The sequence below is a fragment of the Zonotrichia leucophrys genome, chromosome 2 (assembly GCF_028769735.1).
Source record: "Zonotrichia leucophrys gambelii isolate GWCS_2022_RI chromosome 2, RI_Zleu_2.0, whole genome shotgun sequence".
Classification (NCBI taxonomy): Eukaryota; Metazoa; Chordata; class Aves; order Passeriformes; family Passerellidae; genus Zonotrichia; species Zonotrichia leucophrys.
The window spans coordinates 68,148,919-68,169,727 of NC_088171.1; the positions used below are offsets into that span (position 1 = coordinate 68,148,919).

Genomic DNA, 20,809 nt, shown 5'->3' on the forward strand with positions numbered 1-20,809 from the left:
ATTCTCTCACTGAAGACTCTGGAGAGCCAGGGATACAGCAGAACACTGTCTGCCCCACAATTGATTTGAATACAGTGGTTTGAAGAAAACCTCAGACTTCAATAGGAACCCATTAAGAACAGCTATTTGCATGGTGCCTGTCTGAACACTGAGGACAGCAAAGAAAGTAGAATCTGTCTATCATGGTCAGCTGATTATTCCTTTTTTTATTCTTCCACAATTAGATGGTCTTCAAATAAACATTGGCATCAGAAATCTGAACTAGCAGTCACAAGCTGTGTAAAAAGACCCAAGTCACAGAACTCACTTGATTTTTGTATAAAGCAAGAAATTTTGGGTTGTTTTGAGGGTTTCTTTTTGTTGTTTTTTTTTTTTTTTTTTAGAACAGTTCAAGCGCTTGCTTTTTCTACAGGAAAGACTTCCCCACTCCTCATTCCTCTCATAGTTCTTTGTGACACTTGGATTTAGATGGGGAACTGCTATCTGGGGGACTGTAAAAGCAACTCAAAGGAATTAAGTATCAGAATCCACACTGGAATTCAAAAGCTGTAGGCCAAGCAGTTAAAAAACTTTGAAAAGGGTACTTAACAGAAGTATGCAGACAGATTCCAAGTCTGCATATATAGAGCTAACAAATGCAGCACTGAAAAGGTCTGCTTCCACATAAAACAATACTTCCTAGCTTGTGCTATGGCAGTGCATGCTCATTTTTGCTGTCTCTGACTTCTTCCTATTTTGTACTACAAAAAAGCTGGAACAAGGGTGTGCATATATACGTACATATTTACTCAATTGATTCAATTGATTCTCAATATTCATTTCAATCATGAATGTTTTGCCAGGGAGGAAAAGGGAGAATTAAAAGCTTCTCAGTCCTGTTTCCTAAAAAAAAAGAAAAAAAACACACCAAAAAAACAAACCCTAGCAGATGGGTGCTCTGGGCTCCATGAACGTCCTTGCCACTGTGCAGAATATCTGGGATAGCTGAACTCCAACAGTCTCAGTCCTGGTGAAGAACAGCAGGGCACCATGACTGCTATAAAGCAGGGAGTACAAGATCTGCTGAAGCCATAGATCAATCAGCATGGCAGGGTTACCTTGGAGTTACTGACATGGAATGCAACTCCTGGCTCCTTTAAATTTCCTTTAGGCAGCCAGGATGAAAACCTTATCACCTGAGAGCTTATCTCAGCTCTGCTGGGCCATGAACAGAACCTGTATGTCTTCATAAAGCATCTCTTTCTGAGCAGCCCAGTGTTTACTCTAAATTAATTTGGCCAGAAAGTCCCTGACCACCTCCAAGCAGGAGCTGCTGTGAGAATGGAGCTGCTATTTCTACACAGCCGCTGTTCTAAGGAGAAAAAGGCAGCAAAGAAGAGCCCAAAGAGTAGCTGAGGCCACTCTGTGAATCAATGAAACAGCACTGGCTGTTGGGCTGGTCTGGGGCACAGGAAGTGCCTGATACACACATTTACCAGGAGTGAAATGTGCCCAAACTTCATTACACACACATCTCCTAAGCCGAAGCCCACAAGGCAAAAGAATCATAAAACTATCATTGAATGGTTTGGGTTGGAAGGAATTTTAATATTATCTAGTTCCCAAGTACCTGTCATGGGCAGGGACATCTTCCACTAGACTAGGTTGCTCAAAGCCCCATACAACCTGGGCTTGAATATTTCCAGGAATGATGTTAAAATATGGTTGTTAAAATTATTAGAGAGATGTTTCTGCCTAAATTAAGGAGCAAACAACACCATATGCTATAGTCAATAGTACAGATTTTTAACAGTAACTGTGAGGGAGAGAGGGAGAGACAAATAAATAGAAAAGAGGTGGGGGAGAGGGGGGAGAAATAGATTAACAGTTAAAAAAAGCACCCCACCATTGTGGATGCTGATGGCATCCCATTGGTCCTCTCCTGATCTTCTTAGTGGGAACAGTCACCTCTACCAGAGGTGGGGAAGCCCACAAAACAGAGTCCAGTGGCTTTATTCACTCAGGATCGGGTGGGAACACCCAGGTACCTCCCCTGGAGTGGAGAGTTGGGAGTTTTACACTGGATGATGCAATACTTTGGATCAGAGGACACTTCAGGAGTGTTTGATGGTTTATGACACCTTCAGCCTTTTATTACACCTTATGACACCTTATGAAATATTACAGCAATTATAGCACATCAGCAGGGATGAATACCCTCAAGCCATGTATAAATGTCCTGATACTACTCCAGAAGGGATTTTTCACAGCTGAGCCACTTGTGTAAGAACTTTGGCATGATAAAAAGCATTTTCCTTGCTTCCAAGGATTTGCCTCTTATCAGCCCCTTCCTTTATCTTGTTCAACACCCAGCTGAAGCCTCCTGTGATGGGTATATACAGTCCTGCTGCACCTGGTGGAAGTGGTCAATTGTTTGAGCCATTAACCATTAACAGTCCAGTCTCTCAGAATGGGGCATCCACAACTTCTCTGGGCAGCCTGTTCCAGTGCCTCGCCACCCTCATAGCAAAGAATTTCTCTCTAGTTTAAACCTAGCCTCTCTCAGCACGTCCTGTTACTACATGCTCTTGTAAGAAGTCCCTCTCCAGCTCTCCTTTAGGTATTGAAAGGTGCTCTGAGATCTCCCTGGAGTCTTCTCTTTCCCAGGCTGAACAACCCCAACTCTCTCAGCCTGTCTTCACAGGAGAGGTGCTCCAGCCCTCTGAGCGTCTCTGTGGCTTTCTCTGGACTTGCAACAACAGGTCCACCTCTTTCTTATGTTGGGACCCAGAGCTGGATGCAGCACTCCAGGTGTTGTCCCACAAGGGCAGAACAGAGGGCAGAATCCCCTCCCTCCCTGCTGGCCATGCTGCTTTGGATGCAGCCCAGGGTACAATTGGCTTTCTGGGCTGCAAGTGCACGGTGACACGACATGTGGAGCAAACCACACCCAAAATCTTCTCATCAACCAACACCCTTTCTGTGCAGGGCTGCTCTCAAGCCATTCTCTGCTCAGCCTGTATTTGTGGCATTGCTCCAACACTTGTAGACAACCTTGCCATCAGCATGACTGCAGCAGGAAGGACAGAAAAGGTTCTTATTCTCAAGAAAAAACAGGTGGCATTGATCCTGGTGAGGACAAGAAAGGGAAAAGAGAGAAGATGGACTGGTGGTCCTACTGCAGTGGTTTAACTCACCACAATGTGGTCATGCTCTACTGTGACAGCTGAAGAAAGGCTCAGAAGTGAATGAGAATCCTCTGACAGATCCTTCCACGAACACTTAATCTATTTCAAAAATGTTCTAGTCTGACATTCATGTGACCAAATGCAGAGGAAAAAAAAATGGAGCTGGAGAACATTTTTCATTAATTGAAAACCAATTCTCTGCTAGCTACTGTCAAAAGCAGCTTCTGGGTTGTTTTTCTCTGCAGAGAAGCTGCTGCTGGGACTTTGCCAGTTCAGCAGTTAAAGGTAATCGCAAAGAATCCCTCAGCAAATTGTAAAGTGCTCAGGCTGAAGAACAACAAGGTGTTTGGGGACTGACTTGATGGTTTTAATTTGCGTAATATTAGTAGCAAGAAGCACTTAAGAATTATTCTGCTTAATTCACCTATTCCAGAAGCAAGACAAAACCAAGCCAGCTTTAATGAATAAACCAGACCTAAAAGTATTTCATTTTATCTCCATGTATAGAAGGAAAGTGCAAAATCTGGCATCTGGTGGAAAGTGATAATCTTACATTGTATTTTCTATGCACTAACAAGGAGCTAGGGGCATGCATTGACACAACACAGCAGTCAACAGGATCTGACTCTTTGCTGTCAGATCTCTTCCTTTTACTGTTTGGAAAAGAAGAGACATAGGTCATCTGAGTACTCCCAAAATCTCTAAAGATGGTGCCACAGTGCACCTACCTTCCTCCTTCACAGCAGCCAATACATTTCCTCTCACTTCATTTAACAGACTGTGACAAATGTGCAGATCTCACCCCACAAATGTGCAAGTAATTGACTCAAATGCAAGAATAAATCCTTTCTTACCTATTCCCCTTATATTTTTAACAGCATAGCCGTCAAAACACAGCAAATCAATTTTTCCCCCTTACTGTCCTCAGTCTGCCTTTTCAGGATATTTTTAGTTGCTCTGATTAAAAATTTACCTCTTAAGTACACTGAGGACAGAGTGCATGTCTAGATTACAATTTTGTATAACTTTTTCAGTCTACCTGTGTATCTTCCTTGCAAAGGAAGATATGGAGCCGTATCTTTCCTTACTTCCCTTATCTTTCTAACAAAACAGAAATATTAGTAACTAACTTTGAAAGACCAACAGGAAAATAACTTCACAGCAAAATGCAGAAAATACATCTTCAGAAGGAAGATGTGAGGCCATCACATGTCATGGGATTATACAAGATCTCTTACACAAGAGAAACATGGCATGCTAAACTGGAAAACACACTTGCAAGTCTTGCCCAAAAAAAGATAAACAACCTCAGCATTTCTGTATTCTGTCCTTGGTGATGCATTTTAGGGGACAAGTTCTCACCCCTGGACTCTTATCTCTCTCTGCCCTCTTCATCAAGGACGATGTGGGTCACAAATGTCTTGCGCCACTTCTATCACATATTCTACCATGTATGATTAACCACTACTTCCTCTATTATTTTGTCCAGATATGCTTTAATTACCATGCCTGAAATTCTGCATGCGTGCAGCCACAGTACTTATCTGAATGTCACCAAAACTGTATGAATGAAGGAATGAAAATCCCTCTTCCTGGGATTCTCTGCATTGATCTGCTTATTCATAGCAGGCAGAGACCTTTCTACCTTTTGACTGCCATTCAGCTACCTTTTCTTTTTTCCTGTGAAACCTGTTTCCTATCCAAAACTGGAGAAGTCTTGACTACTGAAAAAGAGATTACTTTCTGATTTAATTTCTGAAGCTAATCTAATTCATATTGATTAGACAGCTTAGACAAGTTAGGTAGTAGAAGGCCTAAACGTAAAGATATTGAGGATAAAACAGCCATTGTAAGAGAAAGGGAAAAACCCCTTTCTCTTCTTCTTTCAGTATCAATAAAGTCCAAATTTTTTTTTTTTTTTGCAAATGTTTGTTCACTAAAATGTTCCAAGGGGGAAAATGTCAGCTACAAATCCTCACTCATTGTGTATTTGCACAGCAATGCTTAAAGGTCCTTAAAGATCTCGGAGGATTTGAAAGAAATAATTCAGTCAGGTAGCAAAAACAGTGCCACAGCCTTCCGGTGGCTGGTTACACGGCTCATGGGGCATCTGACAACTCCAGGCGAGTCGCAGTGAACTCACTTCACACATCATACAAGGAGAAATGCATTCTACCATCCAAATGCATGAAAGTCTAACTGTTTGAAGCTAATGCATCAAGCAAAAATAGCTGCAATACACAGGATGGACATGCAATACACAGGTGGAAAATGTTTTGCTCATTGCAAAGAGACACTTCTTCTCTGCTTTTCTTACAGATAGTCTGCTCTTGTTCTTGCCAAAACCACCACAGCTTCACTCAGTTTTCTTGGCACTTAAAAAAGTCACAACTTTTCCTTCACATATGCTGGCTGATTCTTTATATACCTGAGTAACAGGTGTGTTGCAGCCCCGTTTTGCATTATTCATCTTGGATGAGGTTAAACCCTGACTGTGTGACACATCACACATTACTCAGTGCTGTGTTTTGATTTTGCTCAGTTAAGTTTACCTAGGACACATTTAGGCTGGAACAGTTCTTAATTACTCCAGCACAGAAACTTGGCATTCTCCTAAATTTGTGCTTTTCAGCAATGAGACTCCTTTCATTCTGCTCTATCATTAAATTGCCTGCCCTTCCCTAAAAGTTGTCTCAATATTATTACCTTACAAAGCAGATAATCAAGATTTACTTGGTTTCAGGCATCTCTTCCTTGCTTAAACAATTACTTGCCCCATGCTCTTTCCTGCCCCCACTTTCCTTTTCCCTGTAGAGAAATACATTTTCACTGCTAATACACACCATAACTGCAATGTACTGCAGAATGGGTATCAGTCCAAAGCCCAGTGAAATCTTGAAAGGTTTCTGAACCACAGAAAAGACAACTACAGTATTACACAGGCAGCCTCTATAAAGGATCTTCATTTAAAGACCTCTTTTTGTGTTATAAATTGGTTTTATTTGTGTAACATTTTCTACCTTCAGATCTTTATAGTCCAATAACTAAGAAAAGCAGTTTAAGAAGGAAAATGAGACTACCAAATGTCCTAATTCCTCATGAAACTGGTGTTTTTAAAGGATTAAAAAAATTTGAATTTTAAATTCTAGAAGTGATTAAATACAAGCAGGAACTTAATAAGCTGCTTGTAAGTAACTAACATTCAAAACAGCAGCACTGCAGTTTTTCCAGTCCTAGACACTTTTCTCCCATCCTCCACAGCAGATTCACTAAAAATTCAAGATAATGATTACAAGTACCTAGATCTGTAACATATACATCCATAGCAACGCTGAGGATCTCTTATGTTAATTTCTGTGCCCAGAGACTTTTCTGCAACACTGAATTAAAGAAACCACTGTATCATTCCCATAACAAGATGATTATCTAGGAATTAAGACTAAGTAGAAAACTCTTTTCAAAACGTCAGTCTTCCAAGGCTTTTAAAAATCAAACAAAATTACTGATGTCACTTACATCATCAGTTCTCAAAAGTTACATATCTGCACACATCCTGTTCTAAAAAGAAAGGGCAAAGTAACCATTATGAAAGTCTTCATTTATGATTCCTTGTTAATGCAGTAGATAATCTCCTTGGAATTACTGATTTTTAATGGGACATTTGAAAAGATTTCTTTTACTCTTGTTGCAGGTGAAAAAACCAAGAGGACTACAACATCACTTACGAACAATCCATTAGTGTCAATGGATTAGTCCATTAGTCTCAAATTCTTCAGATGTAAAGGTGAGAAATTTTTCCTCCTTAAAGTGTCAAAACATATCTGGATGTCTGCTGAGTGAGGTTTAAATGGTTTAGAGAACAAAACTAGTAAAGGTCCTAAATCTGTTTGACAATTCTCTGTGAGCAATCAACCTTCCCTTCTATTTGCAGAAGTCACAGAGGGAACCAGAGGTGTATTCCTCGAGGAGGAACAACTGTCCTCCCTGGAATATGTTCTGCATGTGTCAAAGCATATCAAAGGAGAAAACACACATAGTAGAAAACCAGAGTAGTGAATGCTGTCCCTACCTCACCACTGTACTGGTATGGAAGCCAATGTTCTCTGCAATGAAGAGAAGCATAACCTGTGAGTTGAGCCATGACTGATGCAGTGCTGCTGGCAGGCTGCCACAGCGTATGCGGATTTCCCCAGTAAGATGCTCAGAGTAATCACAGAATAATACTGCTACTGTTTGAGGAAGCAGGGAACAAGATTTCTCCAAACTTTCAGGCTTGGAAGAGCTGCTTGCACTACACATAGGATTTTCCCCCAAGAGATGATGTAACAACGAAGATAATTGCTGGTCTGGTATCACTGAGGAGAATGCAGACAAAAAGTGGCAATGAGCACTGAGATGTTACACATACAATAAACTCTGGCATGAATGAATGGAAGGATCAGTTCCAGAATGGGGTTTAACAACCCAATTTTTACCAAAAAATGTTGATTCTACTGTTTGAGAACCATCATGATAGAAGACAGCAGGATCTGTGTGCAGAGTCTTCAATGTCTACGTACTTGTGCTAGACTGATACTATGGTGCACTCCAAGTGACAATAAGAAGCTACCCATACCTGCAATACACTTGTTTCCCAATTTCCCTGAAAGATATATTCTGTCCTTTACAATGAAAAGTACTCATTATCTTATCCTAACCTGTATTCCTCTTCTGCACACACCATCTTGAGTAAAATGTGTGCTTTTGCATGATTTCCACGTGAGAAAGACTCAAGAATTAATGACTCGAAGCTTTAAGATGCCCATACAAATTTCATTTCCATTTCTGTTTCTTCACATAGCACAAACAGTCTCATATAACACTACACAAAAAGGGTAAAAAGGAAAAAACCCTCAGAAAATAAAAATCCACTGTAATGCCATGAAAACTAGGGCACAGAACAATCAATTCATCTGGCCTGCATCACATACCAAATTCAAAAGAACACCAGAGTTAAATACTTGGATGTAGAAAGCAGAAAATAAAAAATCTATAGGTGTTGGAGAACATCATGAAACATTTTCCTGTTATCTTAAAAAAAGGTTTATTATTTGCCTTTCTACAACACTTTAAAAAGTCTCAAGACAAATTATTTTAAACCTCAGTTTTAGAAAGCTAGATAGCCAGCAGCTTTTTTATTTCTTGATTTGGAAACAGCAAATTGAAAAGCAGTACATATGTAATAGCTGATACTTGCCTGCTTTTGAGGCAACTGTTATTACCAGTTGGACAAATACCCTGTGCACTCCCTGGTCATGTCAGTGCTGCAATACCCATATAATGTTCTGAAACCCGAGAGATTGTTCAACAGCATAGAAATAAGTGTCAGAAAGAAATGAACAAGGTCTTTTTCTTTTCCTCACAGTTGAACACCAACAATAGCATTCTGCAACAAACCATTATTAGTACTGACATTATAGTAAAGGTCTACTAGTGTGCCAAGACTAGAAGAAGAAAGGAAGAGAACAAGGAGACAAACTTCATTCACTTAGCAAAGAGCAGGACTAGAACGTCAGACACGCGCTGGACAGGAGTGTCACGCACTGCCAGATGTATTGAGGAAGGCAGTTGTTCACTGTTGCTGTCAAATCCTGAGCACAAAGCATTGGTGTAGTCTGAATACCAGAACTTCAGTACTAGTGGAAAACTGAAAAATAGGTAGTATTTCTTTTAAATAAAAAGTTTGTTGTTTGTTTGGTTTTTTTTTTTTTTGCTTCAGGAAAGTTTTGGAGCTAAAAAAGGAAATGTGCAAATATTGTAAGAATCAAGAACTTCTTGGTATATAGAACTAAAATATTCACAAAATATTTATACTATGACCACAGGAAAATGTGTTAAAATTTTCACTTACTTTGGATGGGCAAATTCATCCAGCAGGACAACCTTTTCTATCAAGTCTCCACCAATGGTTCGAACCAAATCATAGAAATCATTCTGAGAGTATGTCTCAGAGGGCAGCCAGAAGGAGATGTCATTGATCAAAGGCGGATATCGGCTGAGTGGCTAAAAGAAATTTAAAAACATACCTTTATACATGGTTGGACTTCATAACTATATCTACAACTGTTCTGAACTTACATAACACACAAAGTACACAGTTTAGAGGCTTTTTGAAATGGTCTTTGAAGGGCAAACTGACCCTTATAAATGACTGAGATGGAAGATTTTATACCAGGAAATGTCTTTTAAAGATCCCCTCATAACAACTTTGGTTTTTTCATCCATGAGAAAAATCTTGTTTTTGTTTGCTAAAATCAGAGTTTATGACTGTGAACACACTTTTGCAACAGAGCTGCTTAGAAGGAAGAGATAATGTCAGGTGATTTTTCACTGGGTAGAATTGCACTTTTTAAAAACATTTTCCAGACTTTTTGCATATTCAAAACTTTTTGTCACATTCAGGTATAAAATTTATATGCATACTATAGGACTCTCATATTACACAACATATTTATTATTTTTACTGTCAAATTTTTAACAAAATCATAAATGGGCAACTTCTTATTAAAATGTTTTAATAAGAAACACACTTTGGCTTAAAAAGAGGGATCAGTTCACTTTCTGGTGGGTTTTGTAGACATTTAAACATGTACAACAACACAAATGGTATGGCTGTTAACATAGTTATTCATTCCACAAGTACCACAGTAGGCTTTTAAATGCAAAGGGGAACCTTTGCTGCCCACACAGAGTGGGCAGATAGTGTAACTTGTTATTTGTAAAAATGGGAATAGAAAGAGAAATGAAACGAGATAATTAACTTTTCAGTTTTGATGAAACTTTCCAGGACTCTGTGGGTTTCAGATCTCACCTTTGGTGAGACGTTTCGCCCTTTGAAGAACAGAAAATGGTAACATTCTCCTTTCATGACCTCTAGGTCATACAGTATCTTACTTCTGCCTTGCATTAATTCTCTGCAGTTGAAAAAAGTACTTTTGCACAAGATAGTTGGAGTCTGCAGGAGAAAACATCTATTTTATTATTTTCTTTATATATACAAGAGATTCCATGTGTACACCTTGGTCTATACAATATAATATCTCACTCAAAATGTATTCCATGTCTGGAAATGTTTTATGAGGGAGCAGTGGAAACTTAAGTGAGTACCTGCTAAAGCAATAAACCTGTTAATAAGGCAAGTTTATAGCATTCTGATTTACTCAAATACTGTTCTGTAGAGTGTAAACCAGTCAATAAATATCCGATAAGGAATACAGTGCCAGTTTTAAATTAATAACACCCCCAGCAAATAAAATTGTGAATCACAAATGATTATTGAACTTGTTAAAGGAATAAACTTGTCAAATGAATTCATATCCTGTACATCAAATTAAAAAAGGAAACTTGCACAACAAATCCATTGCAAAAGAGCTTTTGATAAAACACTAATGAATGAAATGCAAATGTCTCTGCTCCACAAAAGTCGCAGCTGCAGATGCTGGAGATGCTCCTCAGACAACAACTTGATACATGTGTTAGTGTACATAAAGTTATGATCCTGCAGTAGACCCCTATAGTCTCACCTCATTGCTATCCATCACTTTATTTACCACTGCTGTAGTTCAGGAATATACTGAACACCTTTCAAAGCTTGGTGGGACTAATACAAAACTCACTGCACTCACAGTTCAGGACATTTAATCACTCAACCAGAAGATGTGGCTCATGAGCCTTAGCATGACCAAGGCATCTACTTTCATTCACACAGGTGCAAGGACAATAAAGAAAACTAATTTCATGTCCAGGTAATTCAGAAATGTCCTGTGCTGGTTTTGGCAAGAATTCATTTTCTTCACAGGGGCAAGCATGGGGCTGTGTTTTGGATTTGTGCTGAACACATGGTTGGTAATACATAGATACTTTTGTTATTGCTGGGCAGTATTTGCACAGAGCCAAAACCTTTCCTGCTTTCCGTATTGCCACACTGGCAAGAAAGCTGGAGAATTTGGGAGGAGACACAGCTGGGACAGGTGACCCCAAATGACCAAAGGGACATTCCAGACCCTACAACATCCTGCTCAGTATATAAAGTGGGAAGAAGGGATATGTGGACTGATGGTGTCTATTTTCCCAGGTAGTCATCACATGTAATGGGGCCCTGCTCCCCAGAGATGGCCTGCCCATGGGAAGCAGGGAATTAATTTCTTGTGTGTGCAGCTTTTTCTCTCCAGTGTCACTAGCATGGATAGAGAATTGTTGCAATTTTGTGTGTGTATGCTTGTGTTACAAAGACTGAAAGGACAAATGCGTAAAACATAACATAAGCATTAGTTTTTATTATTAGCTACTAACCTTTTCTCAGAGCCTTGTAATACAGAAAAATCTTTTATGGTAAAAGGCAAGGCAATAATCCCATATTATATTGTCCCTTCACCACCTGGCTGCAGTCAATATCATTGCAGTAAGTCTTATATCAACAGTAAAGTTAGTATAAGGATAAAACTCCTAGTTCTCAAATGTATCGATCTGTTTGCTGTAGAGCTCCATGAGTCACATCATAGTTTATTAGCTACACCTAAAATGCGAATAGGCCACTAAAGAGTCTCCAATTGGCAAGCCAAAATGAAGTTCCTAAATTTGTATTCAGGCACTCCAGCAAATACATACTGTGGTCCAACAGACCACTTTGCCATTCTTTGATCCTTTCTAAACTGTCCTGCTCTATAACAGCAGACTGGTCCAAAGTCCATTGACTTTGGTCCTTTTTCAAGTTCAAGGCAAATGCCAACCCTGGAGAACATTTGTTATGAATTTACAGACATTTCAAAGGCTCCCCTTGAGAGAAATGTGTTCTTCCACTAAATCTTTTACTCTGTTGTTGCCTCCAGCCACCACTTCCAGCTACATTCGCTTCATGGCTCAGGAGTCCTCCAAAACAATGTTTGGAGAAGCTACCAGGACACATCTGCTTCTGCAGGCTGTGTGTTGGCTGAACCCTAGCACACCATCCGAGCCTGGAAGCCCTCCTGTTCCTGCTTCCATGCCCTGATCACTCCCTTAGGTTTTTGAGGAACTGAAAAGAGGTCTAGGAAATGGCAGAACTGATCCCACCTGCAGAGTGCTGCTGCAAGTTGTCAGTAAGCACTGCTGATGCACAGACATCCCTGCACCCCTCCTTTTGGTTCCATCAAAGTTTTGACAACACAGTGCTGCTTTAAACATTCTGTGCACTTTCTGTTTCAAACACTTCAGCACACTACCACTATTTTTCGACAGCCTCAGAAAACAAATGCTTTCCCAGAAATTACACTAAGTATAGGACTCCACTGAACCCATCTTGTAGGAAATCTTGGAAATAATAAATGACATCACATTTTTCAATCACCCAAAGTGAAAGCATTTAGGAGTTCTGAATTACTATAATTTCTTTAAATAATAAAATGGAAGTTTATGGTGATCCACACGTTATATATGATATATATATGTTTCCTAGTCATTAGTCAAAGTTCTTTCTCTGATGTATGCTTCCTAGTCATGTTATATGTTTCCTACTCATTAGTCAAAGCTCCTTCTCTGACTACTAAATAAGCCAAGTATTTCCTAAAACTGCAAGTTTTTCCCTCTCAGGATGCTAATTTTAGTATAGAAATGGGTAGTTTGACACCAGTGCTATAACCTGCTCTGCCAGACTGCCTTGCCTATGCCTACACCTGCCTGAGGAGTGCACCACTAAAAACACAGGGCTGTTAGTCTTTCATATGGGTTGGTGATAGTTTAGGGCATTCCTGATCTCTACTGCTCTGCTCTGCCTTTCTGAGATTATTGCCCCTGCAGCAGCTGATAAAACAAACCTGTGCCTGTTTCTTCACCACTGCAGCTCACAGCCTCCTGTAGCCAGCTGAAAATTGTCCCTCTCACTGGTTTATGTTAATATGTGTTGGATGAAGAATTGCAGCAGCTCGAGTTATTGGGGGGCAGCTGTCTTAAGCAGCAACAGGATCCATCAGAACTCATTTGTCAACATAAAATAGCAAATACTTGGGATCTGTGTATGTTGCCACACCAGGCCACTACTCTGGATGCTTTGGCAGCAGGAATCAAGTGGTCACCATAAGAGTGGTATCTGTTCATCCACACATGGCAAAAGATCATCAGCTAGGCTGGATCCAGATACCTCACAGCTGTAAGGGAGAGAAAACTTCTTTCTGAGGGCAGAACCTCACAAGCTGCAGCAAAAACAGCTGGCAATAATGCACAGCCAGGGCCAGTGAATAACCCACACAAGGCCGTGAAGTGTCTTTAGCACAGAGTCCCAAACAACAGGATGGACACCAGCATTTTCCACAAATACTTGTAATTAGGAAGAAAAGCCACTTCCCCCAGATGGGTGCAACAAGGCAAGAGGACAGGGCTGCTCACTCCATTCCTTCCCTGCTGCCAGCTGCAGATGGGACAAAACAAATGAGTGACAAACACAGCAGAGGAAAAAGCTGTACTTGTATTCTGACAGTGGCAACACAAATGCAAGGTTAACGACGACACGCACCAGAAACTGGGTTAGCAATTCCACAGCAGCCAGGCTATTAAAAAGTCAGCCATGCTTTACTGCCATCACCAGTCTAAGTCAGAAAAATATGAGACTTAGCAGCATCGTGGCTGCTAAGCTTTAACAGTCCTGTCTTGCTCATGTTTTGGAGAAATATCTACATAAACTACACAGTTTTAATGCAACATCATATTCTCATCAAAATGAAAACTACAGTCCTGTAATAACTGAGCCTTTCTTAATATATTCCATGGTGAAACTACATTAATTCAGTGTTATCATAGGAAATTTAAACACGTAACAGGCATGAAATTAAAATTTGCAAATTTACAGCAGTAACTTAACCCCCATGCACATAATGAAGTTTCCTGTATTAGTGTGTATGCTTCTAGATTTACACTTCTGTATTTATGACCAGTGTAGACAAATTACAGTTGCTGCAGGGAACATAACTTCGAATTTCTTGGCTGCCATGGCTTAAAATTTAGTCACAATGTTCCCCATTATTGAAAGTTTTATACTCTCCTAACCAAATTGATTTTTTCCTTAGATATATATAGTAAGTTCTATATATTCATACATGTATACACACACACACATATATACACATTTTTATGTGTAAACACACAGACATCTGCAAGGGAGGAAATTAAATTTCAACAGACAACCACCATAATGCCTGATAAGCAGACATAAAATATATTTTGGGGTTAAGCTCTTTAAACCAAAGCAAATGGACCAGTCCGGGATCAATGCACTGCTCTGTCCTCCTGCAGGGAGTGGCAGAAGCATGTTAGCCTCCACTGATGCTCTGAGCCTTTCAGTGAATGAACATAGAAGTACAATCAGCCCTTTTTAGACACCAATCTGCTCACCCCAACAGAGTTCTTAACTTTGAAAAGCTCACATACAGGTACAGGGAACACCATATGCTCATGGGAACATCAAGTGCTCCATGGATTTCAGGCACTCTGCTTGTACATGGACCATTCTGAGTGGAGGAGGTTTTCTTTGTACATGGAGATATTCAAGAACGATCCAGATGCAATCCTGTCCCATGTGCTCTGGGACAACACTGTTTGAGCAGGGAGGTTGGACCAGACAACCTGCTGGCGTGCCTTCCAACTTGACTCATCCTGTGGTTCTGACATTCTACATCCAAGTTGAACAGGGAGGTGCCCTGAGGCTACAGACTTGTCTTTCTTGCTAAGTCTCAGCCTCCAGTGTGAGATGACACAAACCTGTGGATCAGGTCCCTCTCTTCATGCCATGCATGTCACTGTGACAGCTCTGTCCCCTTCCTACCTAAACTACACCCTACAGGGCCATGTTGGAGATAACAATTTCTTTCTTGAGCCCCATTCCAGGTTCCCTGAAGGTGGAAAGCAAAAAAGAGTTGAATTGCTCATATTCCTCCTAAGCAGGTAGCTCTCCATATCATCCCACTTAGTCACCTTCTTCAATGCTTATCAAGCACCTTTCCTCAGGTAAACCCCCTTAAGACACAAAATAAATGCACACGTGCACATGCACAGGAGCAAGTGCAAACTTTCTTGCATGCTAAAAGTTACAGCTCATATAGAGGAATCTGCCTGACAAAGGAAAGTCAGTATCTAATATGACACTGAAAAAATTAGGATCTGCAACAGCCAGTGAAGAGATTAAACTTCACTGATAAGCTCCACATTTTCCAAGCAGCAGAAAAAATGCACAACAGGCCTGGTGCTGCGGCAGAATGAGGGAGTAGAATGCTTTCCTTTACACACATTCACCCAAAAGTAATGCTGATTACTAAGCCTCTGTGGCCCCACTGGAAAGGGACACTGTGTTCTTACAACATTTTATTAAAATGCAGTAACTTTGTTTTAAAGTCAAGCTTGTTTAAATCTGTAATGAAAAATGTGTCAAGTTTAAAGTCACAATATACTTCTCTGAGTGCAAATATGCATTTTAAGCTGACCTGTGGTAAGAAAGTCAAGAAATAAGGTATGGGTTTTCAGAAGATTTCCAGACACAAAAGAGCATTTGTATTGTCACTGAAAGGGTTATGATTCTAAATGATAAGTAAGGAATTGAAAAAAATGTCAGGAAAGACATAAAGAAGATGAAAGTATTGACCTAATCCTATTAAAAGCAAGGATGTTACAGTGTACACAGCAGAGATATTCCCAGATACCTGTTCCCTTGGGCATGGATATGCCTTGCTTCTTGTGATCTGATTATAAAAACCACCAAAGGCGACGTATAAATTATTCCTAAATATCAGTGATGGACTCCATACTCTGTGTTTAATGAGGCAAAAATGACTTCTCATTTCCATAGAACAAAGTAGGACTCACAGGGAGAATCACCAAAAGGGATGGCTCTCTACTACTCACTTCCACATCACAGCTCCTTACAAACCCCTTTTGAAAGTATCAGGGTGAAGAAGCAATTAGCCTAACATTTTCCTTCAGCAGTTCTATGTCCACTGTGGAAAAAAAATGCATTTCCCCATGCTTCTTTCCCAGGCCCCTAGCTGATGGCCTACCAAGCTAGTTGGTTTCATGGTGCTCATTTTCCCCATCTCAATCACAGATGTATCACTGCAAAACAACTAAAACCTGAGAAATGCTTTTTCTGTTATTGCTTTTCCATTTGAGCAGTGGCTGCCACATGTGAGAACTCATGTGACACCAAGTGGAACTGATGGCACAATCCTTACTCTGTTGTGATGTCTTCAATAGAAAAAAAGCAAGCTGCTATCCTGGGAAAGGAATCCAGTGATTTGGAATCACCAAAATAGCACAGTGGATTCTCACACCAAAACCAGTAATTAACACTTATGACTGCCTTTCGCATGGACTGTCCATATTCTGCCTGTCCTTCCTACCCAAATATCCCATGCCACAGGCAAAATCACAGGCAAGGGTAAAGAGAAGGCACAAACCTCAGAAAACAAGCTGCCGATGAATTAAAAAAAACATATGTGTGCTGCGCTTCTCTAAAAATACTTGCCACGCCTGCAAGGAACAGGTAATAAGCTGGTATAGATCAGCAAAACCCAACTTCTCAGAAGACACTAAGAATTTTTTCTTCAGCAGTGCTGACCACCTGCAATTCCTGCAGAAGGCTTTGGTTGCTGCAGGCATTTGGTGTTTGCCCTGCTCAGAAGTCAGGTTTCCTTCTTTCTGATGGTTTGGCTTGTATATTTTTTCTCATTATGCTTAATAATAATGCTGAGATAAATAGCTCAGTGGAGTAAAATACTGTACTCATCAACAATTCATATAAAAGAGTTATATTTAAATAAACAATGCAAGTATTTGGAAAGAGTCTGCAGCAATATGAAGATGTATTTCTCCCAAATACATAGCACAGCAATGGAAACAAAGTGTACCCAATATTTTATTTTGGCTTAGATGAAAAACCTCATATAAAACAGTGTTGATTGCATTTCCTTTTCTGCTCATTAAATGCACCATTCCAGAGAGTTACTGTTTAAATTGCAGAATCTCCAGAACACTTGAATGTGACTTACACCAAAATAAGCTGGCACTGTGAATCTTACAGGCACATGCAACACCTGAAAAACTCCTTCTTCCCACCTATCAACTTATACTTCTTTTCTTCCTCCTTCCTAAAAAACACAGAGATTTCCAATACATCAGCAATGACACTTCATATCTCTTGGCTATAACTTCAGATAATGCCCTGGACATTACTATATTACAAAGGAATTATTTTTCTACACTTCCCAGAGCTAATCTGTACCATCTCACCATGTACAGAAATTTATCCAGGCAAGTTACTGGTGGTTTTGAAATATTTTTATAACTCCCAGTACCACTGATATAGCTGGGTTTCCTTCTTGTCTAGGGAAAACTTACCAGGTGGCAGGGGAAGAGGCTGCCCAGGGAAGTGGTAAAATCACTGTCCCTGGAAGTGCATGTGGCACCTGGGGACATGGCTTAGTAGGGAATAGGGTGATGATAGCATAACAGTGGACTTGGTGATCTAAGAGGTCTTTTCCAACCCTAAGGATGTCGCTGCAGGCCCCCAGCCGGGTAATAATTAGCATTGTCTCCATGATTGCAGAAGGCTGATCAATTGCTTTATTCTATCATACTATACTGTACTATTAAAAAACTTGTAACCCTTACAGACAGTCCGATACAGCTTTGACCTAACTGGTCAATCCATCCAAACAACATCCACTGTCCAATTAAGAAATCACCCTTTACTAAACCATCTCCATAACACATTCCACACATGCACAACAACAGGTGCAGCAAGTGGAGATAAGAATTGTTTCTCATTCTTTTCTCTGATCTTCTCACAGCCTACCCCAGGAAAATGCCTGGGGAAGAGTCATCTGTTGCTCTCTGTGGCCAGAGAGCTGCTGCCACATAAGGATTATATGATTCTATGATTCTTGGCAAAATCCAGCACTTTTAGTTTCTGGATTAGCCAGCTTCACATCCTTTAACCCACCTTCCCACTTAAGTTCTAAATTCATACAAATTACAACCTCTAAAGTTCAAAACTCATAATAAAACACCAAAGTAGTGTAGCAAGCTAAAACTTTAAAGTACAGTAAGTAAGCTAGAGAGAAACTGAAATGAAAGGCTCTACTTGTCCATTACTCAGAAGACGGACAAAAGCCTTTAATTTTTTTCTCTCAGACAGACTCTGAGTGTTCCTAAAGCTATAGTCTTGCTAAAGATTAACAGCACTTAGAAAGAGAAAACTACAGAGAAGCCCTAAGCAGAGAATGGACCAAGCACAAAAAGGTACAAAAAATACACTAACCATTTCAATATGCAATGACAAACTGTAAAGAACATTTAAATCTCTACAAGCAGAATCTTGGTGCAAAACAGATATTTTTTTAATGCCTTTCCTAATTTTACAAGAATCAGAAAATGGGTTCACTCCTGCTGATTTAGGAGAACAGGTTACATGTGGGAATAATTATGCAAATTGGATTATTGGATTGCATATGCACTTCTGCACAGGCAGGAGGATGTAATCAATCCTCAAAAGAGGGGATTTCTTCCCATTATTAATTTTTCTAAAACCACACAGCCAAATCCTCTGCAGCACATGCACCGCAAAGCATCACTTGTCACATTTTGGTTTAGGCTGTCACTGCAGTGGTTCATGTGTCTCTCACACTAGCAAGATGAATGAAATTGAGGATTGGTATGATAAGAATAATACAGTTTTTCCCAACTGTGCCTTCTGTTGTTTGGCTATTCTCTGTAGCCTAATTCATATTCTGATCAGAGAAGTGGTAGCTGAAAATCAGGGTTTTTTTATTAACACCATGTACTTCAAAGGTGCTTCTGTTCATGCATACACACATACAGAGATTGCTCTTCCCAGCCCTCATTTCCGAGGGACACTCCACAGCTCAGCTGCAAGGTCTAATCATGCTACAGATGATGACTGCAGAGGCTTAGGCATGACTTTAAAGATCACTTTATCAAAAGCTCTTTGCAAGGTGCATCTTTTACATGTAAAACATTGGCACCAGTGCTAAAAGAACTACCAAATAAACTCACGTATGACAACTCCCATCTTTTTGGCCAACTCTGGAAAAATGAATAAGAGTTTATTTCCTAATAGTTTTGAGATTTCTTTTTTTCCCCCCTTTATATTTCTGTGGTTGTGTGTGCACACCAGCACATACCTGTATCTCTCTGAAGACACATACACAGTGTGTGCTTGGACACATTTTAAACAGATGCATAATGCATAGTGTATACTCAAAATGTATTTAACCCCGCTATAGCATGCACATATTCAGGTTGTGGCAATTACCTAGGACTGCCAGCCAGAAACCAGGGTTCCATTAGGCAGATAGAGCACAAAATGCTAATTCCTGTCCTGAAGAACTTTCCACCCTAAGGCAGTTTGGAGAAGAGTGCCAAGGCAGGAGGTGCAAGACAACTACAACTGAAACAGCATGGAAAACAGAATTATTGAGTCACTTCTCAGGTCAGGGTCAAAGACCAGAATTCTATTACTCACAGTTTAAATTAAACCAATGTTGGAAAACCACTGGAAATGTGTAAGGGTTACCCTCCTGACTAGCAACATACTTTTGTAGACAACAAATTGAAAGCTCTGAACATAAGTGGACTCCTGTCAAAACCACTAGCAGCTGGTTATCATAGCTTCCAGCAACCTATGCAAAATCTATTGTTACTTTAGATTTCCAGGTTTACTCCTTCACCTAATATTAATTTATTGTGGGTTTCAGCATATATATCACTGCTGGAAATTGCTGCATGGCTTATTTAAGCACTTTGTATAACCATTATACTCCATCATTTGGGATGCAATAAAGATCGGTTGATATATTCAGCAGCAAAATTACTCATTTGTGAGCTATTTGTTTCAAAGAGCCTCAGCCAGTCAAATTGCAAATATATGGGATTTAGAGATCAGAGCAAACCACTGTAACATATGCTTTTTGAAGCTTATTGCAGTTTTTGCTAAGTAATAATTTAGATAGTATCAGGTGTACTTTGACTAGGGTGCATTGGCTTCTGCCTAGGAAAAAAAGACATCAGCAGTAAAATGGTTCTAATGACAGTGCAGCAGCATTCATAACTGCAAAATCATTTTTTATCTACATCACACAGAAGTGGTGCAGACAAAATGCAGTCAAGGCTACAGTAGCTTCTTTTTGTTTAAAAACAAATCAGAAGGAAGTCCCTGGTGGTCTGTTCTCATTTACTGGGCATGTCTTTCACTAGTACTGAGGACACACCTGCTGGTTATATTCACCCCTCACCTTCTATACTGCCTCCAAAAACAAAAGTGCTGTCTCATCAGTGGTGCTGATGGCATGAAGCAACACTGAGAAGTGAATCAGGGAACTGATACAGCTTTAAGGAACTGCAGAGGAAAAAGCTCCCTGATTCATCTCACAGTGTAGCCACAAAAGTAGTTCCTGTGGTACATGTGGAACAGCCAAGCAGAACAGCACATGGGAACATGAGCACTTGGGAAACAAAACAAAAACAAAAAAAACAAAAAAAAAAAAAAAAAAAAAAAAAAAAAAAAAAAAAACCAAAAAAAAAAAAAAAAAAAAACAAAAACAAAAAAAAACCCCTATGTTTCTTAT

General features: G+C 39.9%; 1 protein-coding gene across 14 annotated transcripts in view; it reads right to left on the reverse strand.

Annotated features, from left to right (window-relative positions):
* Window positions 1-20,809, reverse strand: part of FARS2 (phenylalanyl-tRNA synthetase 2, mitochondrial) — a 231,807-nt gene that overhangs the window by 66,668 nt on the left and 144,330 nt on the right. For all 14 annotated transcript variants that reach the window (XM_064705336.1, XM_064705330.1, XM_064705334.1 and 11 more), the window contains one exon: window positions 9,058-9,209. In XM_064705336.1, coding sequence (XP_064561406.1) covers window positions 9,058-9,209 — 152 coding nt within the window. The remainder of the gene's footprint in view (window positions 1-9,057; window positions 9,210-20,809) is intronic.